Source organism: Cajanus cajan, chromosome 8 (genome assembly GCF_000230855.2).
Source record: "Cajanus cajan strain Asha chromosome 8, NIPB_CcT2T_4, whole genome shotgun sequence".
In the NCBI taxonomy this organism is placed as follows: Eukaryota; Viridiplantae; Streptophyta; class Magnoliopsida; order Fabales; family Fabaceae; genus Cajanus; species Cajanus cajan.
The window spans coordinates 18,120,999-18,139,296 of record NC_138524.1 but is presented as its reverse complement, the minus strand read 5'-3'; the positions used below and the strand labels follow the sequence as shown (position 1 = coordinate 18,139,296).

General features: G+C 35.0%; 2 protein-coding genes across 3 annotated transcripts; one reads left to right on the top strand and one right to left on the bottom strand.

Moving 5' to 3' along the window:
* Nucleotides 1-5,587: 5,587 nt before the first annotated feature.
* LOC145950696 (uncharacterized) lies at nucleotides 5,588-8,632 on the bottom strand. 2 transcript variants are annotated; one of them, XM_083062340.1, is made up of 5 exons: nucleotides 8,360-8,632; nucleotides 8,083-8,286; nucleotides 7,760-7,998; nucleotides 7,036-7,677; nucleotides 5,588-6,963 (listed from the first exon to the last, which is right to left on the bottom strand). In XM_083062340.1, exons 1-3 carry the CDS (start codon nucleotides 8,615-8,617, stop codon nucleotides 7,903-7,905), a joined length of 558 nt encoding a protein of 185 aa, XP_082918466.1. In that variant the 5' UTR covers nucleotides 8,618-8,632; the 3' UTR covers nucleotides 5,588-6,963; nucleotides 7,036-7,677; nucleotides 7,760-7,902. The 2 variants fall into 2 exon arrangements, with proteins under 2 accessions (XP_082918466.1, XP_082918465.1); XM_083062339.1 differs by having other exon boundaries at nucleotides 5,588-7,677.
* A 2,530-nt stretch (nucleotides 8,633-11,162) lies between these two features.
* On the top strand, nucleotides 11,163-16,646 carry LOC109804666 (G-type lectin S-receptor-like serine/threonine-protein kinase At4g27290). The gene is made up of 7 exons (XM_083062338.1): nucleotides 11,163-13,794; nucleotides 14,473-14,595; nucleotides 14,744-14,901; nucleotides 15,017-15,227; nucleotides 15,326-15,563; nucleotides 15,643-15,793; nucleotides 15,869-16,646. Exons 1-7 carry the CDS (start codon nucleotides 12,462-12,464, stop codon nucleotides 16,169-16,171), a joined length of 2,517 nt encoding a protein of 838 aa, XP_082918464.1. The 5' UTR covers nucleotides 11,163-12,461; the 3' UTR covers nucleotides 16,172-16,646.
* The last annotated feature ends 1,652 nt before the right edge of the window (nucleotides 16,647-18,298 follow it).

The following is an 18,298-nucleotide window of genomic DNA, read 5'->3' as shown; positions in this document are numbered from 1 at the left end:
TCACAAAACCTAATTCTGACATTATCATGCATATATAGCATGACATTTTTTGCCTCTAACACAGATTAAGAGGACAAAACCCTCTTTAGAGCACCTATGTTTGGCATGGCTAAGGCCACACCATGCACGAAATTATGTAAGAACAATGTCAAATGGCACTTGACAAGGACCATTTGACAATTGAGACCATAGGAATAGGAGACATTATGCATAAGCACATTCAATGCCATAATTTGTGCCCAACACAACACCAATACGTGAGAACCTCATAGAATGTGTGAAAGTCCCACATTACAAAACCAAAACTCAAAAATTCCAAAACAATTAGTAAAAATAATGATCAAAGCCTGATACTACTCTATTGTAACATCAATTTCACATATTCATCCAATTAACATCAATCTTCACTTTGCTTTATAAATTAAGGATTTCTTATATAGGAACTGTAGGCACTCACAAATTCTCAAATAATTCAAATTACACGAAATTAACTATACTTATAATTCAAACATCACATATACACACACACACATAATAAGAGTAGAGCACACGCATTCATAGATTATAAGATAGAATTGATATTCCTCCTTCACAACATACAAGAACACATAAGAGATTGGAAGTCAATCTCATTACTCAACATATAACTCACACCTCAAAGTAAGACTACTCACTCCCTTCTTACCTCAATAGATATTTGATTATGAATGAGAATCTCTAGGATGTGCTCATTTAGTCATTGTGTTCCCCCCTCTTGGAGGTCTTGGGTTCTAGATAAAACTTATAGGGTGAAAAGAAGAATGTAAAATTGATAAGTTTTCTAAAATACTCCCTTTTAGAAGAAAAAAAAAACTCACTTTTTATTAATAAATAAAAATAAAATAAAACTAAGAATAATAAAAACATATCTCCTAAATAACTTATATCATAAACATATATTTTCACAAATCTTTAATAATTAAATAAAAACTCACACTTAATTATTTAAAAGCCTCGATATTGTTTTCTATATACATTTAATTAATTAAAAAATATATTTTATTACTTTTTAGAAAACTTGAGATGTTACATCAAGAATTTATCAAGTTAAGAGGGGAGCAAGAGTTTTCTCTCTAGGGTGTGAGGTATCTGTTGAGTAGCAAAATTGACCCCAATTTTGTTGTTAATCTTCTGTTTGTGAGGGGAACCCAAAACTTGTGCTTTTAGTTGAGTAATGCATGTGGTATGATTTATATGTGATTTATGGTTAAGTTTTGAATTATACATGTTGTGAATTATGAATTATTTGGGTTATTGTGAATCTAATGAGATCCTATAATTTTTGTGGGGAACTCTTAATTTATATAATAGGATGAAGATTGATGAAATCCAGAGATTTTTGTTAAATTGATGTATGCGTTAATTATTTGATGGAAGAGAAGTGTACTTTAAGTAATAATTATGTTTTTAAATGATTGGATTAAAAGAATTGAGTTTGGATGTGAGTTGCACTTATTAATTGTTTAAAATTTTTGTATGAACATTCTCAGTATTTTCGTGATTTCTCTAGGTGTGATTTACTAATTAGTGTTTATTTGTTGAGTTGGAAGGTAAACATTTTGGGCTATAGTTTAGACTCAAGAATCACTTAAAAATGTTTATAAATGATTGAGTTATGTGAGTTAGAAGATGAGTTTTATGTTTTGTGTGTGTAATATAACCTATGTACCTGGTAAGCCTTGCAAGGTGACTTAAATGATCAAATTAACTTTTGATGTTTGCATAATAATTGTAGTATTTATTATTCTTTCCAATGGCATTGGAATCACAAAAGAAAAAGTCTAGAACTCAAGTTAATATCAAATTACTGGCGATGGTTAAGCTGTTAGATTTAAGTTTAAAGATTGTGATTTTGTAATTTTTAAAAATAGTAAACAATAAAAAAACTCTTTAAGATAGAAGTTGCAAATATTTGTCTTATATTTACAATAAAATTGAGATCAACTTGATATGATAAGTATAACACTAGATATCGTGGTTAGACCCGCACATAATCGTAGAAGCTTAAGATAAGAAGAGATAGTTTATAAGTTATAATGGTGAGTTATTTTATTCTTTAAGTGCTTAATCTTGGGAATGGTTTGAAATACTTATATAAATAGTTAAAAAAAAGTAACTTTAAGTACTTCTGATTGGTGGATGAGGCAACATCTGATCATGTCTCTTAATGTCATCTTAGCATTTGCAATTGTTGCTTTAATGTGGTTTCTTATTGACAAAAAAACATCTCTCATTCTAAGCATACATTCCACACATGTCATTTGAATAGTTGTGGTTATTGGTTTTCATCACAACTTCCTTCTTTCTCCCTTGAAGATAAATAACTCATGCTCATGTTAATAACAACTCAAACCTTCAATAAACTCATGCTATCAATCAACGCTTTCGACTAATATGTTCCTCGTCACAAGAAATGAAAAACCAAAGCTTAGTAATGATCAAGGTAGTCCCAAGTTTAAAACCAAGTACAAAGTCATCATAATTGGACCATGAAACTCAATATAAGGTAACTTCAAAAAATAAAAAATAAAAATCACATTGAAAATGTCACTTGCAAGTGATTTTGGTCACGTCATCACAACACAAATGATATTAATGAAAAATTAATGATGAAAACTAAAAGGGAAGAAAAAAACTATGTATAAGGACTAACAAAAGATGTTTTTAAGTATAAAGACTAATTAAAAGAGAAAATAAATAAAACCATAGAGACTCACAAGGAAGGTAAATGAAATTATAAGGATCAAAAATGTATTTAAAAGAAAAAGATATCCACATAAAAAATGTCATGCCAAATTAAGTGGTCTTTGCCATATCATTACAAACACTAATGACGTTAGTGAAAAATAAACTGTAGATAGTAAAGAAAGAAAGAAAATGTATATAAAGATTAAAAACAAATATATTAAACTATTGAGGCCAAAAGAGAAAGTAAATGAATTTATAGAGACCAAAAATGTATTTAAACCTAAGTGAACATTTATGATTTTGAGATGTAATTTTGTATTCTTTTTTATTGATTCAAGGTGTAAAATTTATTATATTAAATTCACTTATATAAAAATTATAAAATTCATTTAATGTTTGAATAATAGAAAAAGGTCAAACATTTGGCCAAATCATGTGAAAAGTGAGTATCGTGACCAACCGAAAAACTAAAACCTAATATCATATTCTTTTTCTGATTGTGTATGAGACTCACTTTTCATGCAATTTTTCCCATGTTTATGTTTTGAATGAGTAAAAGTGGATTAGACACTAACTAAACCTTATAAATTTGGCTTACTAAAGTGAGATTTTTTTTTTACTTATATACTAAATTATGGTCATCTCACTAGTACATGTGAGATCTTTAACACATCCCCTTATGACTAGTATTAGATATTTTGAGTGTAAAATTTGCAATATTGAACATCTATATGGTCCTATAACAACCCAATAACGAGTGGTCAACTAAGCATAACAACAATCAATTATTACTAGAATAGACTCTCGTACCAATTTAAGAATGAAAGATTAGGTTTACGTTAATTTTACAAAATTAAATTTTAAAGTGAAGATTGTCTGCTTATATAATTCTTTTTAATCTTTTCTTTAATCAATGTAGATCGAGTTTCAAAATCATGTACAAAATTAAAATAAAAAAATGTCACCATTTCAAAAGAACATTATTAACTCAAAGATAAAAGCTAATAAGATAAATAACTAATATGAACTTTTATAAAAAAAAAAAAAAAAAGATAAAAAAATATTCATATTTAAATAACTTTAAGACATTAATTATATATTATTTTTATAATAAATACTCTTAATAAAAGTTATTTTTCTTAATTTAATAAGTAGTTGGTAGAGTAAAAAAATCTCATTAATACTAAAAATTATCTTTATATATATATATATATATAATATATATATAATTTATGGAAAATTTTAACATTAATATCAACTAAATTAATCGATTCCTTTTGAAACAGATAATTGGATGTTATAGAAAGAAGGAGAGAATCATTTATTTAACCTATTAACATCTTTGAATAGATGGTTATCTGTCGAATATGCCGCAACATGCCATCATGCTTATGGGATTTGTTTTTCTTGAACAACAAAAAATTATATATTGATGAGGTATAAGAAATACCTTTAAGTCTTTTACATAAATAACATAATATAGATTCTCTGATTCATTGTTAGCCATAATTTACTTTGTGAAAGAAGCATATTATTGGTTAAACATGTACTCAACCCTAGAATGTTACACTCCCTACTTTACTCAACATCCTCACCGACTCGACCCAGCGTAAATAAAATGTGTCACCTATCCCCTTCAGGATCGAGAATAACAAATGCACAGATCAATGGATTGCCATGTGGTGTCTAATATATAATGCATGCCCCTGGGTTATTTACCCACTGTTGAAAGCTATAGTGAAATGACTTCTCCATCCTTAGCCAAGCCCAAGCAAATGACTGTATCTGTCTTTGTAGAGTTTGTAAATTGAATGTTTCCCGTTGGAATCTGCATTTGTTTCTTTGCTTCCAAATGTTCCAAGCTATTGCACTCCACACTACTTGCCATCTTTTCCTTTCTGTACTAGATTGCATTGTATAAGGTCCTTGGAGGAAATGTTGAACCGGATCTTGTGGGAGGACAGTTGCACTAGCCACCCACCCATACCATTCTTTCCATATTATATCTATTGTTGGGCATGTAAATAGGATGTGAGTAATTGTTTCCTCCGCATTCCTGCAAAATACACACATGCTTCTCTCCTCTTCCAACATTATATTTCTTCTCCTAAGGTTGTCTACCGTAGCTAAAGCATTGTGGTGTAGCCTCCAACAAAAAATTACCAACTTTTGGTGGAATGTTGATGTTCCACACAACATTAAGGAATAGGCTATTCCCTGGTATACTCTAGGTATACTTTATAGTTCTGTATGATGAACTGACAAAGTACATGCCATTTGATTCATGTACCCATTTCTAGGTAGGTACTACTTCCTTCTGAGGAACTGTCATCTGTAACAGTTGTTGTAGTTCCTCCCAATTCTGTATTTCCCTACCAAACCACTCTCTCCTCCATAGTAAATCCCATTTCCAACCATTGTCCACCCATGCTCCCATTGATGCTATTGTGTTATTCTGTTGGATCGAGTTCAGGAATAATCTAGGAAACTTGCACTAGTACAGAAATGGTCTTTTACGTCGTGTATTTTGACCCTTTTACGTCGGAAAAGGGTCCGACGTTAATACGGGAGTCGTAAATTTACGTCGCCTCTAAAAGGCGACGTAAATTTACGTCGGGGATTTCTCCAAACCGACGTAAAATGGGGCAAAATCATGCCACAATTTTACGTCGGAGATGGCTTTGTTCGACATAAATTTACGTCGGTCATTGCGTGGACCGACGTAAATTTACGTCGGACAAAGCCATGTCCGACGTAAATTGTGGGAGTTTTTTTTTTAAAAACGTTTGTAAATTGATATACCCAACACCTGCATATAAATATAATCCAGAATACCAACTCTAAACCAGACAGTCCAGAATAGAAATTCAAATTGTATTTCAAAATTGAATGACAAAAAGAAAATAATATATAAATCTTAAAAAACATAAATTATGACAATGTAAATCCTATTATCCTAAAAAAGCTATAAAACATGTTTGTCAATGCTATCTAACTAACTAACTATCAAACTATAAACATAATATCTAACTAACTATCAAACTATAAACATAATATCTAACTAACTAAACTTAGAAAAAAATTTGCCCATTGTTCTCTTATTTTGAGCAACTCATCTTCGGGCAATGGAGATGGATCTTGAAAGACCTGAAAGGGTAATTTAAGTGTCATTAATATGCAATGTTAATTATTCTAAAGGTAAATATAGTTAAATAAATTTTGATATGAATTACCTGCGCCCAAGAATCAATAATACCCGCAGAAACTATGGCTTTCATCCAATACATGATGTAATAGCCACATTCAAATGAGTCTTGTTGCTTATTACACTAAAATGAGAAACAAATAACTATTAATTCCAAAGTCAATAAATTTAAATATTATTGATTGTATGAATTTATTTGCTAACCTTAGGGTATATGAAATGCAATGACTTTGATGATCTGGCTCTTCCACTTAATATATTAGCTCCAGACACGATTCTAATTAATTGAAATAAAAACAAATGTTAGCCAATATATATAATTAGTTTTAAAACATAATGAAAAAATTTTAGTTACCCATGTAATTGGCTCTTAATTTCATGGCTTGGTTTTCGATGAAGTGAACAAAACCACACCACGGTATATTCCTTAAGAATGATTACCATTAACTGCCAATGGGACCTACATTGTATGACAAACAAATCAGTTAAAAAATTACCATGATTAAAAAACCAATTAAAAAACTAACCCGTCAATGTATGGAGCCATGTATATATGTCTTCTTGAGTCACTCATCCATGTTTGCATATATTGTTGGATTTGGACCTGAGTGTTTCTTGATTTTTGGATGGATTGAGGCTCAATAAATCCATATACTTCTGCTTGTGCTTGCTCCACACTCAATTTGTCCATGTACCTAACACAAATAATTATTATAAGTTAAATTTAATTATTGTAAATTTAGACTCATAAAAGAAAATATGACTTACATGGCCTACAACTGTATGACAGATATATTTAACATGCAGTTTCCCCCAACAATCTCTAATGCATCAGGCAGAGATATGTATAGTGGAACATCAGAGCTATCAACTCCAAAAACTCTAATGTCCCACTGCAATTGAATTGGATGCTTCTTTATTCGTGGTAATTTGATTAGAAGCTTAGATATGGGATCATCCTCAGCTTCTACGATATTGGCATCATGAACATGAGGTTCTCTCATGACCTCCTTACCACGATTGATAAAATCCTAAAGAAATAATCAAAATTAGTTAAACAATAATAGAATTATAAGAATCTAAAAGAGCAATAATATAATTACCTTTGCCCGTGCTGAAAGCGGCATGACCAAACGTTTTGGCCAAGCTAAGAATGTGCCGGTTGCCTGCCCCACTAGTTGAACCTCTGTATTGGGCAAAGGCACTAGAGCAGCAGCATCTTGAACTTGGTCAACCACAACCCGTGTCCAGTCTGGCTGTAGAGGGACACCATGGATGGTTGAGCCACCCTCAAATACTCGGCCAATAGCCACTAACCGTGGGGGGTCATCCTCAACATATAACTCACACTGGTTTGGTACATCAGTGTGAGTCTGATCCGGTGAGGGATCTGGAGCAGCACAACTCCCTTTAGTGCTGACTCGAACACCATCATGAGCAACTACAGTCTATTGCTGAGAACGAGCCAAAAGTTCAAACTTCTGTTCAAACTGTTTTCCAGTATTCTTCAGTTTCTCTTCAAACTCCATCTTCAATCTCTGCTCCAATTCCTGTATAACCTCTTGACTGCAAGAGTTGACAGTGCTCCTCGATGATCGGCCACCAAAGAAATCTCGGTGGCTCCAAGAACCACCAACACCACGCACACGACCTCCGTGCTCTGGCTTTCCTATGGCCGTTGTGAGGATATCATTCCGACCATCAGAAACAAATGAGCCCTGGGTGCTCTGCTCAACTAAACCCTCCTGTAACAATAAGGAAGATTAAAAATTCTTATGAATTAAATGAGTTGAAATGAAGAGTCTTAGTTTGTATATTTTTACTTACTATTTTACTAGCAACGACTCTTGCAGACTCAAAAGTCATTTGCCCATCTGGTTTTGTCTGGGCTGCTATCCACATCTCATGGCGGGGAGGTGACTCTACACGGTCAGCATCCTCAACCCCTGCTGCCTGTGCCTTAGCCTTCTTCATTTGCTTTTTTTTTTTCTTTCATATCCCCCTCTTGACAATAGATGGGGTGCATCATTCTTGGCCTGTCGTTCTTGGGCAGCTATTCTTTTAGCCTGCAATAATACAAAAAAGAAAATGAGATAAATTAAAATGTACCTTAAGTATTTGTGTCAATGTAAAAGTTATCAATAACTAACCTGCCACGAAGGGTCCAATCGAGTGGCACAAAATTGCATCCACTCCTCATCAGTGATCTGGTACTTTAGACAGGGAGTCTCATTTTGGCGCTCTCCAAATACATACTCCCGTGTCAAGAAAGTCTTGAAGTCTCTCCACCTGGTGGCAAGGGCAGATAACATCTTCCTCCTCATGCCCTCAGTGTTGGGAATGTCAAAATTTTGCTATGAAAATAACAACAAATAATAAATAATGTATTTTAGTTATATAATATTGAAAGGATGTGAAAGTATATACCTGAATATCCTGCCACATGAGGTTCTTGTCAACCTCCTGAACGTCATCCCATGATGAAATGATAATAGAAACATGTCGTCGAGCTAGGACTCCCAAATAGCTCTTAAACTTGGCAGCATTTGGGCCTGATGCCTTTCCAGAACGAGGATCCACCTCAACCGGTGTCCTCTCCTTGGCAATGCGCCCAGCTGTCAACCCAGACAATCGGGTGACAGATCTACCTTCCCTCCTTCCACTGCCAGACCCAGAATCCTCCATAATCCTGAAAAAATTAAACTGTCATTATTAAAGGTCAATGCCTAAAAAAGTCTCTTCTTTAATGCATCTGGAACGGCCCGTACTGAAACTAGAACGGGCCGTTCCAGATCAAAAAATTACAACAACAAATTTCCAGCAGAACGGGCCGTTCTCTTTGCAGAACGGCCCGTACTGCTTGCAGAACAATCCGTTCTGCAAGGAGAACGACCCGTTCTGCAAGGAGAACGACCCGTTCTGCAAGGAGAACGGCCTGTTCTGCAAGGAGAATGGGCCGTTCCAGCGGAACAAATAGCAAAAAAAAAACAAAATAATTACGGGGACAACAAACTAACCTCAAACGACCAACGTGCAGACACTTAGAGACTTGGATACGTTGAATGTAGCAATAAACGCAGTGGGAGACTCAGAAATTCAGAGAAAATGAGAGGGGTTGTTTGTAAATTGTGAGCGCGGGAATGGAAAATACAAAGGTGGGGAATATAGGGCCATTTTTTGCGTCGGGTTTCGTTGTTCCGACGTAAATTTACGTCGGATTTCGTTGTTCCGACATAAATTTACGTCGGGCTATAGGGGTTCCGACGTAAATTTACGTCGGACCACCTCTAGTCCGACGTAAATTTACGTCGCACTATGAGACTGCGACGTTAATTCCCACATTTACGTCGGACTAGGGGGGGTCCGACGTAAATTAGTCTCCACTTAATTACGAAACTGCCACCGCGTTTTTACAACGTCGGTGTTTACTGTTTCCGACGTAAATTGGGTGACGTAAATACCCTTTTTTGCACTAGTGTTGTAAATTAAGGATTGGTTCCCAACCCAAGGATCAAGCCAAAACCTTGTGTGTTCTCCTTGACCAATGATCCATTCTATTCCTTGGTCAAACCAGTTGTTTTGTTGTTCACCCCCACATACCTTAGAGAGATATCCTTCCACCATATAGACGATGCGGGGTTGGGTTTCCCGTCTTGCAGGTTTCTCCATCCATCATATTTGGAATTTAAAATCCTACTCCATAGTGATTGGTGTTGATGGAATAACCCCCATCGCCACTTACCTAGTAGTGCATCGTTGAACATTTCAATGTCCTTCACCCCCAACCCTCCCTGTTTCTTTGATTGACATACTTTCCTCCAACTCACCCAAGATATTTTACGATTACCTTCCTTTGCTCCCCATAATAAATTCCTTTGGAGTGTGACAATCTTTCTCACTACCTTTTTGGGCATCTTGAAAAAAGAAAGGTAGTATAGTGGTAGATTTGTTAGGACAGAATTTATAAGACAAACTCTTCCTGCCATTGACAAAATTTTGCTCTTCCAGCCGGATAATTTTTTGTTGAATTTGAGCAGCACAAGTTTACATGTATCAACCTTTCTTGGGTTTGATCCAATTGGTAAGCCCAAATACAAAAATGGCAGATGCGTTATCCTACAATTCAGCATGGTCGCGAACCTCTCAACTTCCACTGGTTGTGCACGAACAGCCCTGAACAAGCTCGTGTTGAAATTCACTTTTAGTCCGGAAGCAAGTTCAAACAATCTTAAAATACCTTTTATAGTGATGATGTTAGTCTTTGTTGCTTCACCTAAGAATTTGTGTCGTCTGCAAATTGAAGCATATTAACCTCCACCTGGTCTTTACCCACTCTATAGCCTGTATATAAACCTTTGTTAACAACCTCTCTCATCATCCCAGACATCCCTTCGGCAACAACTAGGAATAGGAAAGGTGCCAAGGGGTCACCTTGGCGTAATCCTCTTTGTGTGGTAAATTCCTCCGTCGGGCTCCCTTTGACAAGAACAAATACTTTGGTCGATACAAGACACTCCATAATCCATTGTCTCCATTTACAGTTAAACCTGAATATTTGTAGCATACAGAAGAAATCCCCAATTAACAGTGTCATAGGCCTTTTCAAAGTTGACCTTGAAGAAAATGTAGTTCTTCTTTTCCTTTTTAGCCTCATCAATCACCTCACTAGCTACCAATATACTTTGCAATAGGTTTCTGCCCCCCAAGAATGCAGATTGAGCGTTGTCTATGACATCCGGCAAGACCTTTTTGAGCCTTCTTGCCAAGATTTTCGCAATGATCTTATACATGCATCCTACGAGGGAGATAGGCCGGAATTGTCCTAATTCTTGTGGATCAGCCACCTTAGGGATTAATGCAATGAATGAGGAATTAGTCCCACTAGGTAACTTCCCATTGGTGTGGAATTCCTCCACAAATCTCATGATATCGCTTTTCATAATGGCCCACAATCGCTTGATGAAAGTAAAATTGAACCCGTCGGGACCTGGACTTTTGGAACCTTCACACTCCCAAATCACATTTAACCTCAGACTCCTGGAACGGTGTATTTAGTGATTCATCCTGTTGAGAGGTTATCATCTGGAAGGTCACTCCATCAAGTTTTGGTCTTTGCCATTGCACCTTTGAGAACTTTTCTCTAAAGAATCTGTTGACCTCACATTTTACTTGAATCGGATCTTGTACCCACTCCTCAGCTACCCTTATGCTGCTCAAGCTATTTTTCCTTCTTTTCCAATTTATCACTTTATGGAAGTATTTTGTGTTCCTGTCACCCTCTTGATGCCATGTGATTCTGGATTTTTGCCTTGCTATCGACTCACTCATTTTTGCCAATTCCCAAAATTGATGCTGTAATTTTTTCCTTGTTGTTTGTTCCTCTTCATCTAGGCCCATCAATTCCTCCTTCTTGTCTAAGTCATTTATATTTTGTTCAATTAGGCTGATTTGATTGTGGGCATTACCGAAGATATCCTTATTCCATTCCTTTAGTTTAACTTTCAGTCTCTTCAACTTTTCTTTCAGCACAAAGGCCCCCAACCTTCCACCGTTGATTTTGACCATATTTCTTCTATCATGCCGACAAAGTTTCTGTCCTCAAACCAGCAATCCAATGATCTAAAAGGCTTGGGACCCACCGTTGATGTGCTTATGGGATTTGTGACTGTACAACAGAATATCGGAGTTGAATTTGTTTCTTTCCCTTCGTTATCAGTAGTTCTATTTTGTCAGTACACTACGCAACCATAAATGATGAGCCTCCCAAAGCAAGTTGCATCATGCATGAACTAAAGTCAACCCGCCAATATTGATAAAACTATGCTATTATTCAATCAACATAATAATAGCACACAGCTCCTTCACTTAATGAAGAAATATTTATTAGATGATTCACTACTACTATAATTTCGAACACTTATTATATTATGATCTTATAAGTGTTTATAAGTGTTTATATTGTAATATTGTTCTTCAATCTTCTTATCAAAAGTTGGAATGAATCTTCTTGTCTCTTTATTTTGAATATTGTTAATATCTGTAAAAAAATACTCAAATGATCGAGTCAATCTAGATGTTTCCATATAATTAACCTTTATTTATTTATATAATATGCACCTCTTTCTCATATTAACTGCATCTGTCCCTTTTTTTATATTTTGTAACCGTAACCATTATTATGTGTGTTAAGATAACATGATACATAAATTTCATATATAAACTCGATATATAACCTTAATAATATGAATGTTGAATCATTTTTATGTCATTAACATAACAATAACATAAAATTAATATATGGCTGAATTTACATTATCAAACGAGATTGGTATATAAGTGCAAGACTGAATTTATATATACATATTACATGTATTTAAGTTATTTAATTTGTGGAAAAAAATTATAATAACACTTAATTATATCTCACCGTGTTATTGAGAACTACTCAATAATTTTTCCATTTAATGAGCATAAATACACGACACACCATCAACTCGAGTAGTGATCATAGGAACCGATTATCACCGCCATGTCTATTTCCACCCTCATAGTTGCTATAGCCAACCTACTTTTACTCCTCTCAAAAGCTTCCTCAACCGACACCCTCACCCTCTCACAATCCCTCCCCGATGGCACCACCTTAGTCTCCAAAGACGAAACCTTCGAGTTGGGTTTCTTCTCCCTAAGAAACCCCACAAACCGTTACCTAGGAATCTGGTTCAAAAACATTCCAATAAAAACCGTTGTCTGGGTCGCCAACCGTGACCACCCTCTCAAAGACAACACCACCAAGTTGACCATAAGCAACGAGGGAAACCTCGTCCTCTTAACTAAAGACGGCACCGTTCATTGGTCAGCAAACACAACAACAAAGCCTCTGAGACCCATTCTGCAGCTCTTAAACACTGGAAACCTAGTACTTCGCAACGAAAATGATGACAATAATAATAATAGTGACAATACAAATAACAGTGACAACAACGATGAGAACGAGGAAAAGTTCCTCTGGCAAAGCTTTGACTACCCTGGTGACACATTGTTACCAGGAATGAAACTTGGATGGAATAGAAAAACCGGTTTGAATCTATTTGTAACCGCTTGGAAGAACTGGGATGACCCTTCTCCAGGGAACTTCACATGGGGAATCACAATCAACAACAACCCCGAAATGGTTCTTTGGAAGGGTTCATTCAAGTACCATAGGAGTGGTCCTTGGAACGGTGTTAGGTTCAGTGGCGCATTCGCGGGTTCAAATAGGTTAACCACTCACCCTCTCTTCGTTTACAAATTAATCAACAACGAGAACGAAGTGTACTACTCGTACAGCTCCACCAACAAGTCCGTGATCTCAATAGTTGTCATGAACCAAACCCTTTTCCGTCGCCAACGCATCATTTGGATCCCCGAAAACGGAACATGGAGGCTCTTCCAAACCGCTCCAAGGGACATTTGCGACACTTACAATCCGTGTGGCTCTTACGCGAATTGCATGGTTGATTCATCGCCGGTGTGCCAGTGTTTGGAAGGGTTTGAACCGAAATCTTCGGAGAGTACTATGGACTTGTCCCAAGGGTGTGTGAGAAGTGAACCGTGGAGGTGCAAGGAGATAGAGAAAGATGGGTTTAGAAGATTTGTGGGGTTGAAGTTTCCGGATACCACGAATTCTTGGGTTAATCGAAGCATGACGCTGGAGGAATGCAGGAACAAGTGCTGGGAAAATTGTTCGTGCACAGCTTATGCGAACTTGGACATAAGAGGAGAAGGAAGTGGATGTTCCATTTGGTTCGGTGATCTTGTTGATTTGAAAGTTATTTCGCAAAGTGGGCAATATCTCTATGTTCGTATGGCTGATTCAAGAACAGGTGAAAACGTTGCTTGATCTTCTTCCAAGTTTTAACAGTGTTAATTATTCTATTTTCTTTATAGTACTTTTTGTTTTCATTCATTTTCACTAGTATTCCTAGTTTAATTTGTTTTTGCAATTTGATTTCTCACAATTTCAAGTGAGTTTTTTTGTCTGGATCCCCGAACTCAATATTCAACATTAAATAGAAATTTAATGTGAAAGTAAACTATCAAATCAGTGTTCTTTTTTGTTGAAATATTTTATGTAAACTTCTGGATTGACAACAAATATACAAATTCGTGGGAACATGTTTTTTAGACTTGATCTTTCTCTTCTCATGCTATCTTATTTACAAATTTGATTTTTTCTCCAATTTTTTTCTTGGAGAATTAGATTTTTTTGTGAACTTTTTGGAGAATTAGATTACTCCACTGTTTTAATTATATGTTTTTAATTTATTTATTAATTAAACATGAAATATTTAACATAAATATTTTCTATTAAATATTGGATGTAGGGTTTACAGATAGGAAAAAAATACTTATAATTAAAATAATAAGGATTAAATTTATAAAAGAAAAATAAGAAGACTACATTTTCAAAATAAGAACAATATAGAATGAAAACTACAATTAAGTCAAAAAAATTTTGGGTATTAATGCTTCAATTATTAATTGTGAACCTGTAAATACAGATGCAAGTGACCGTAAGAAAATGGCACTCTTGGTAGGTACCACCGTTCCTCCCGTAGTTCTCGTTATACTATTCGCAATCTTTTACCATTACAGAAGGAAAAGAAAGTATGAAGGTAAATTAGGTAAGTACATGGCCTTTTTTATGTTGTCCCAAACTTCTCGAGATTTGTAACGTTTAATGTCTACATATATTATCTGAAGAAAAGTTAGATGACATTTAATAATATTTCAAATAAAAATATAAAACTCTGGTCTGGTTAATTAATATAGGAGAAAACATGTCAGTAGTAAAGAAAGATGAAGCTGGTGGAGAAGAAGCTGATAGTATGGAACTGCCGTTGTTTGATCTTGCTACAATAGTTAATGCCACCAACAACTTCTCAACTGACAACAAACTTGGGCAGGGTGGATTCGGGCCTGTATACAAGGTAAATTAACACCATATATAGGCCTATTTTCAAGAATGAATATCAATGTTGAATATGTCTATTAAAATAAATATATTCACCATCTTTTCAAACATTTTTCAACTATGAAATTTAGGGAGTATTGGTTGACGGACAAGAAATTGCTGTCAAAAGACTATCAAGGAGTTCAGGACAAGGATTAACAGAATTTAAGAATGAAGTTATATTGTGTGCTAAACTTCAACACCGAAACCTTGTTAAAGTTCTTGGTTGTTGTATTGAAGGAGAAGAGAAAATGCTTCTATATGAATACATGCTCAACAAAAGCCTAGATTCATTTATTTTTGGTAAGTATGCAAAGCTTGAAATGTTTATATAAGTTATATTTCTTTCAAAATCTTGTTGAGAGAAAGAGACACTACCTAACATATTACAATCTTGATAGATTCAACTAAAAGGGAGATTTTGGATTGGTCTAAGCGCTTCCACATCTTGTGTGCGACAGCTCGTGGACTTCTTTATCTTCACCAAGATTCTAGATTAAGAATAATACATCGGGATTTAAAAGCAAGTAACATTTTATTAGATAATAACTTGAACCCGAAAATTTCAGATTTTGGTCTGGCAAGAATGTGCGGAGGTGATCAAATTGAAGGAAATACAAATAGGGTTGTAGGGACATAGTAAGTATCATAAAAGATTCTAAAGCTTTTTTTATGAAACATGAAAACTTGAAACTAACTCTATTGTTCTTCCTTTCAGTGGTTACATGGCACCTGAATATGTTATTCATGGATTATTCTCCACAAAATCTGATGTATTTAGTTTTGGTATACTATTGTTAGAAATCATTAGTGGAAAGAAAAACAGAGAAGTTACCTATCCATATCATAGTCATAATCTTATTGGGCATGTGAGTATTGCAAGTAAGCTTAATTTTCTATATTAAGGTGCTAAATATTATAATTAATTATTTTAAATTTTGTAGGCATGGAAGTTATGGATTGAAGGCATACCAGAGAAATTGATTGATTATTGTTTGAAGGATTCGTGTATCTTATCAGAAGCATTACGTTGCATTCATATTGGTCTTTTATGCCTACAACGTCAACCAAATGATCGACCAAACATGGCCTCTGTAGTTGTTATGCTAAGTAGTGATAATGAGTTACCCCAACCAAAGGAACCAGGTTTCTTAATAGACAGGGTACTAAATGAAGAGGAATTGCGATTTAGAAGCCAAACTTCTTCAACTAATGAAGTAACCATTTCACTTCTTGATGCTAGATAAGGAAATTATTTTATTTCATACAAACGTCAAATGGACTTACATAGCATTACTTTTGCATTATTTTAGAATTGTCGATTGTTAGATTTTCTCTAGAATTTTTCCGAATTTTAATTCAAAAATTACGGAATAAATTATGTAATGAATGGAAATGACAATTGACATAGCAGCTGCCATTGGACATGTGGCATTCGATCCGCCAAATCGAAAGGGGAGGAAGAGTGCGTGCACCAAGATAAATAACTCCAGGCTACACGATTTTGCATGAAAGAGAAAATAGCATATAGCTTTCTAATAAAGGAAGAAATGGAAGGAATGATGATTTTTCTAATCTCTCTATGAATTCTTTTCTGGTTCATGTTGCTTTTGGTTTGTAATGCTCTGCAATGTTAATAACTATCATAGTAGTCATCTATCCAGCATATTAAACTCATACTTAAATAATACCATTATGACAATATACTTTGATATTCACTTGATTGCTTGATTCGTAATTTTCATAACCCATACACAATTTATAGACATAACATTTGTTGCTTTCATTGAGACATGGTTGAGAATATGCGCTTGAAAGAACTCTTTACAGTTGTCAAATGAATATTAGATCTCATGGAAGTTCATAATGTCGATTACTCACAACGGTTTGAAACTATTGAATCCACTATTGATGATTTAAGAAAAAGTCTGAGGGACACTTGTGTTCTAGTAATATGAGTTCAAATCATCCGTTTTGAAACTCAATTTTCCACCTTTGACAATACGAATGTTCTTCAATGGATCTTTAAGGCAGGACAATTTTTCAATTACTATCTCACACCAGATGACCAACAATTGACAATCATTCTTATTCATTTGGATAAGGAAGTTGTGCCTTTGTTTCAAATGATGTCTCGAGCAAATACTTTTCAGTCTTGAATCAGTTTAGAGCTCTTGATCATGAATTTGGACCTTTACCTTATGAGTGTCCTCATTCTAATTTGTTTAAGATTACACAAGGAGCTCCGTCTATGATTATTATGTGCAATTTACTGCCCTAGCTAATCGAGTGCAAGGTGTTACCATTTAGGCCCTGTTGGATTGTTTCATTGGTGGGTTGCAACCGGATATCCATCACGATGTGATTGCTTGGGCCCCTGCTACCCTGATCAGATCAGTTTCCTTAGCAAAGTTATATGAAGTGAAATACCTACCTAAGGCCAAATAGTATAACTTAAGCTACTCTTCCAAAACCCAACCCACACACATAAGCCTACCCTTAAACCAAACCTTGAAATCCACTAACTTACCCCCTTTTTTGCCTTGTCCCAACCTTAAAACGATAAGTCCAAACCAACAAACATCAAACGTTAAAAAGATGTCGCCAACTGAAATATAGCTTAGAAGGGAGAAAGGTCTATGTTTTACTTGTGATGATAAACAAGCCAGAAATGCCCCCAATAAACTATACCTACTATTGTAGATGGATGATGATGATGTGAAACTTTTTCCTGATCCTCCAAATAATCTTAACAGTCATATAGCCCCATCTTTTTAGTAGCATCACTTATCTTATAATGCCTTAAAGGGATCATCCGGATTGGATACAATGAGATTTCAAAGGTGGTATGCTAGTTCAAGTATTATTAGATACTAGTGGAAGTTTCGATAACTTCCTCCAACCAAGAATAGCTCATTGTCTCAAATTCCCTATTGAAACAATTCCCAATTTCCAAGTGTTAGTAGGAAATGGAAATTCTTTAGTTGTTGATGGAGCAGTCGGTGAATTGTAGGTTTCCATCTAGGGTCATGTAAAGCTTCATATATTTGTTTTGTCTCAGGTGCAAATTTGGTGTTACGTGCTACTTGGTTAGCCACACTAATAACTCATATATTTGACTATACTAAACTTACCTTGAAATTTTATCAAGGGAACCAATTTATTACTCTTCATGGGGAACAACCCAAACTTCCTAGCCTTGCCTAATTTTATCATCCCAAAAGGATGCTTCACACTCATGCTATTGTTGAGCAATTCACTCTTCACTATGAAATCCCTCCTTGTCCTCAAGATCAATGGTTGGAATTACCATGGGACATGGAACTCGAGCTAGTTGTGCTACTTCATACTTATCAACATTTTTTTTTATTCCT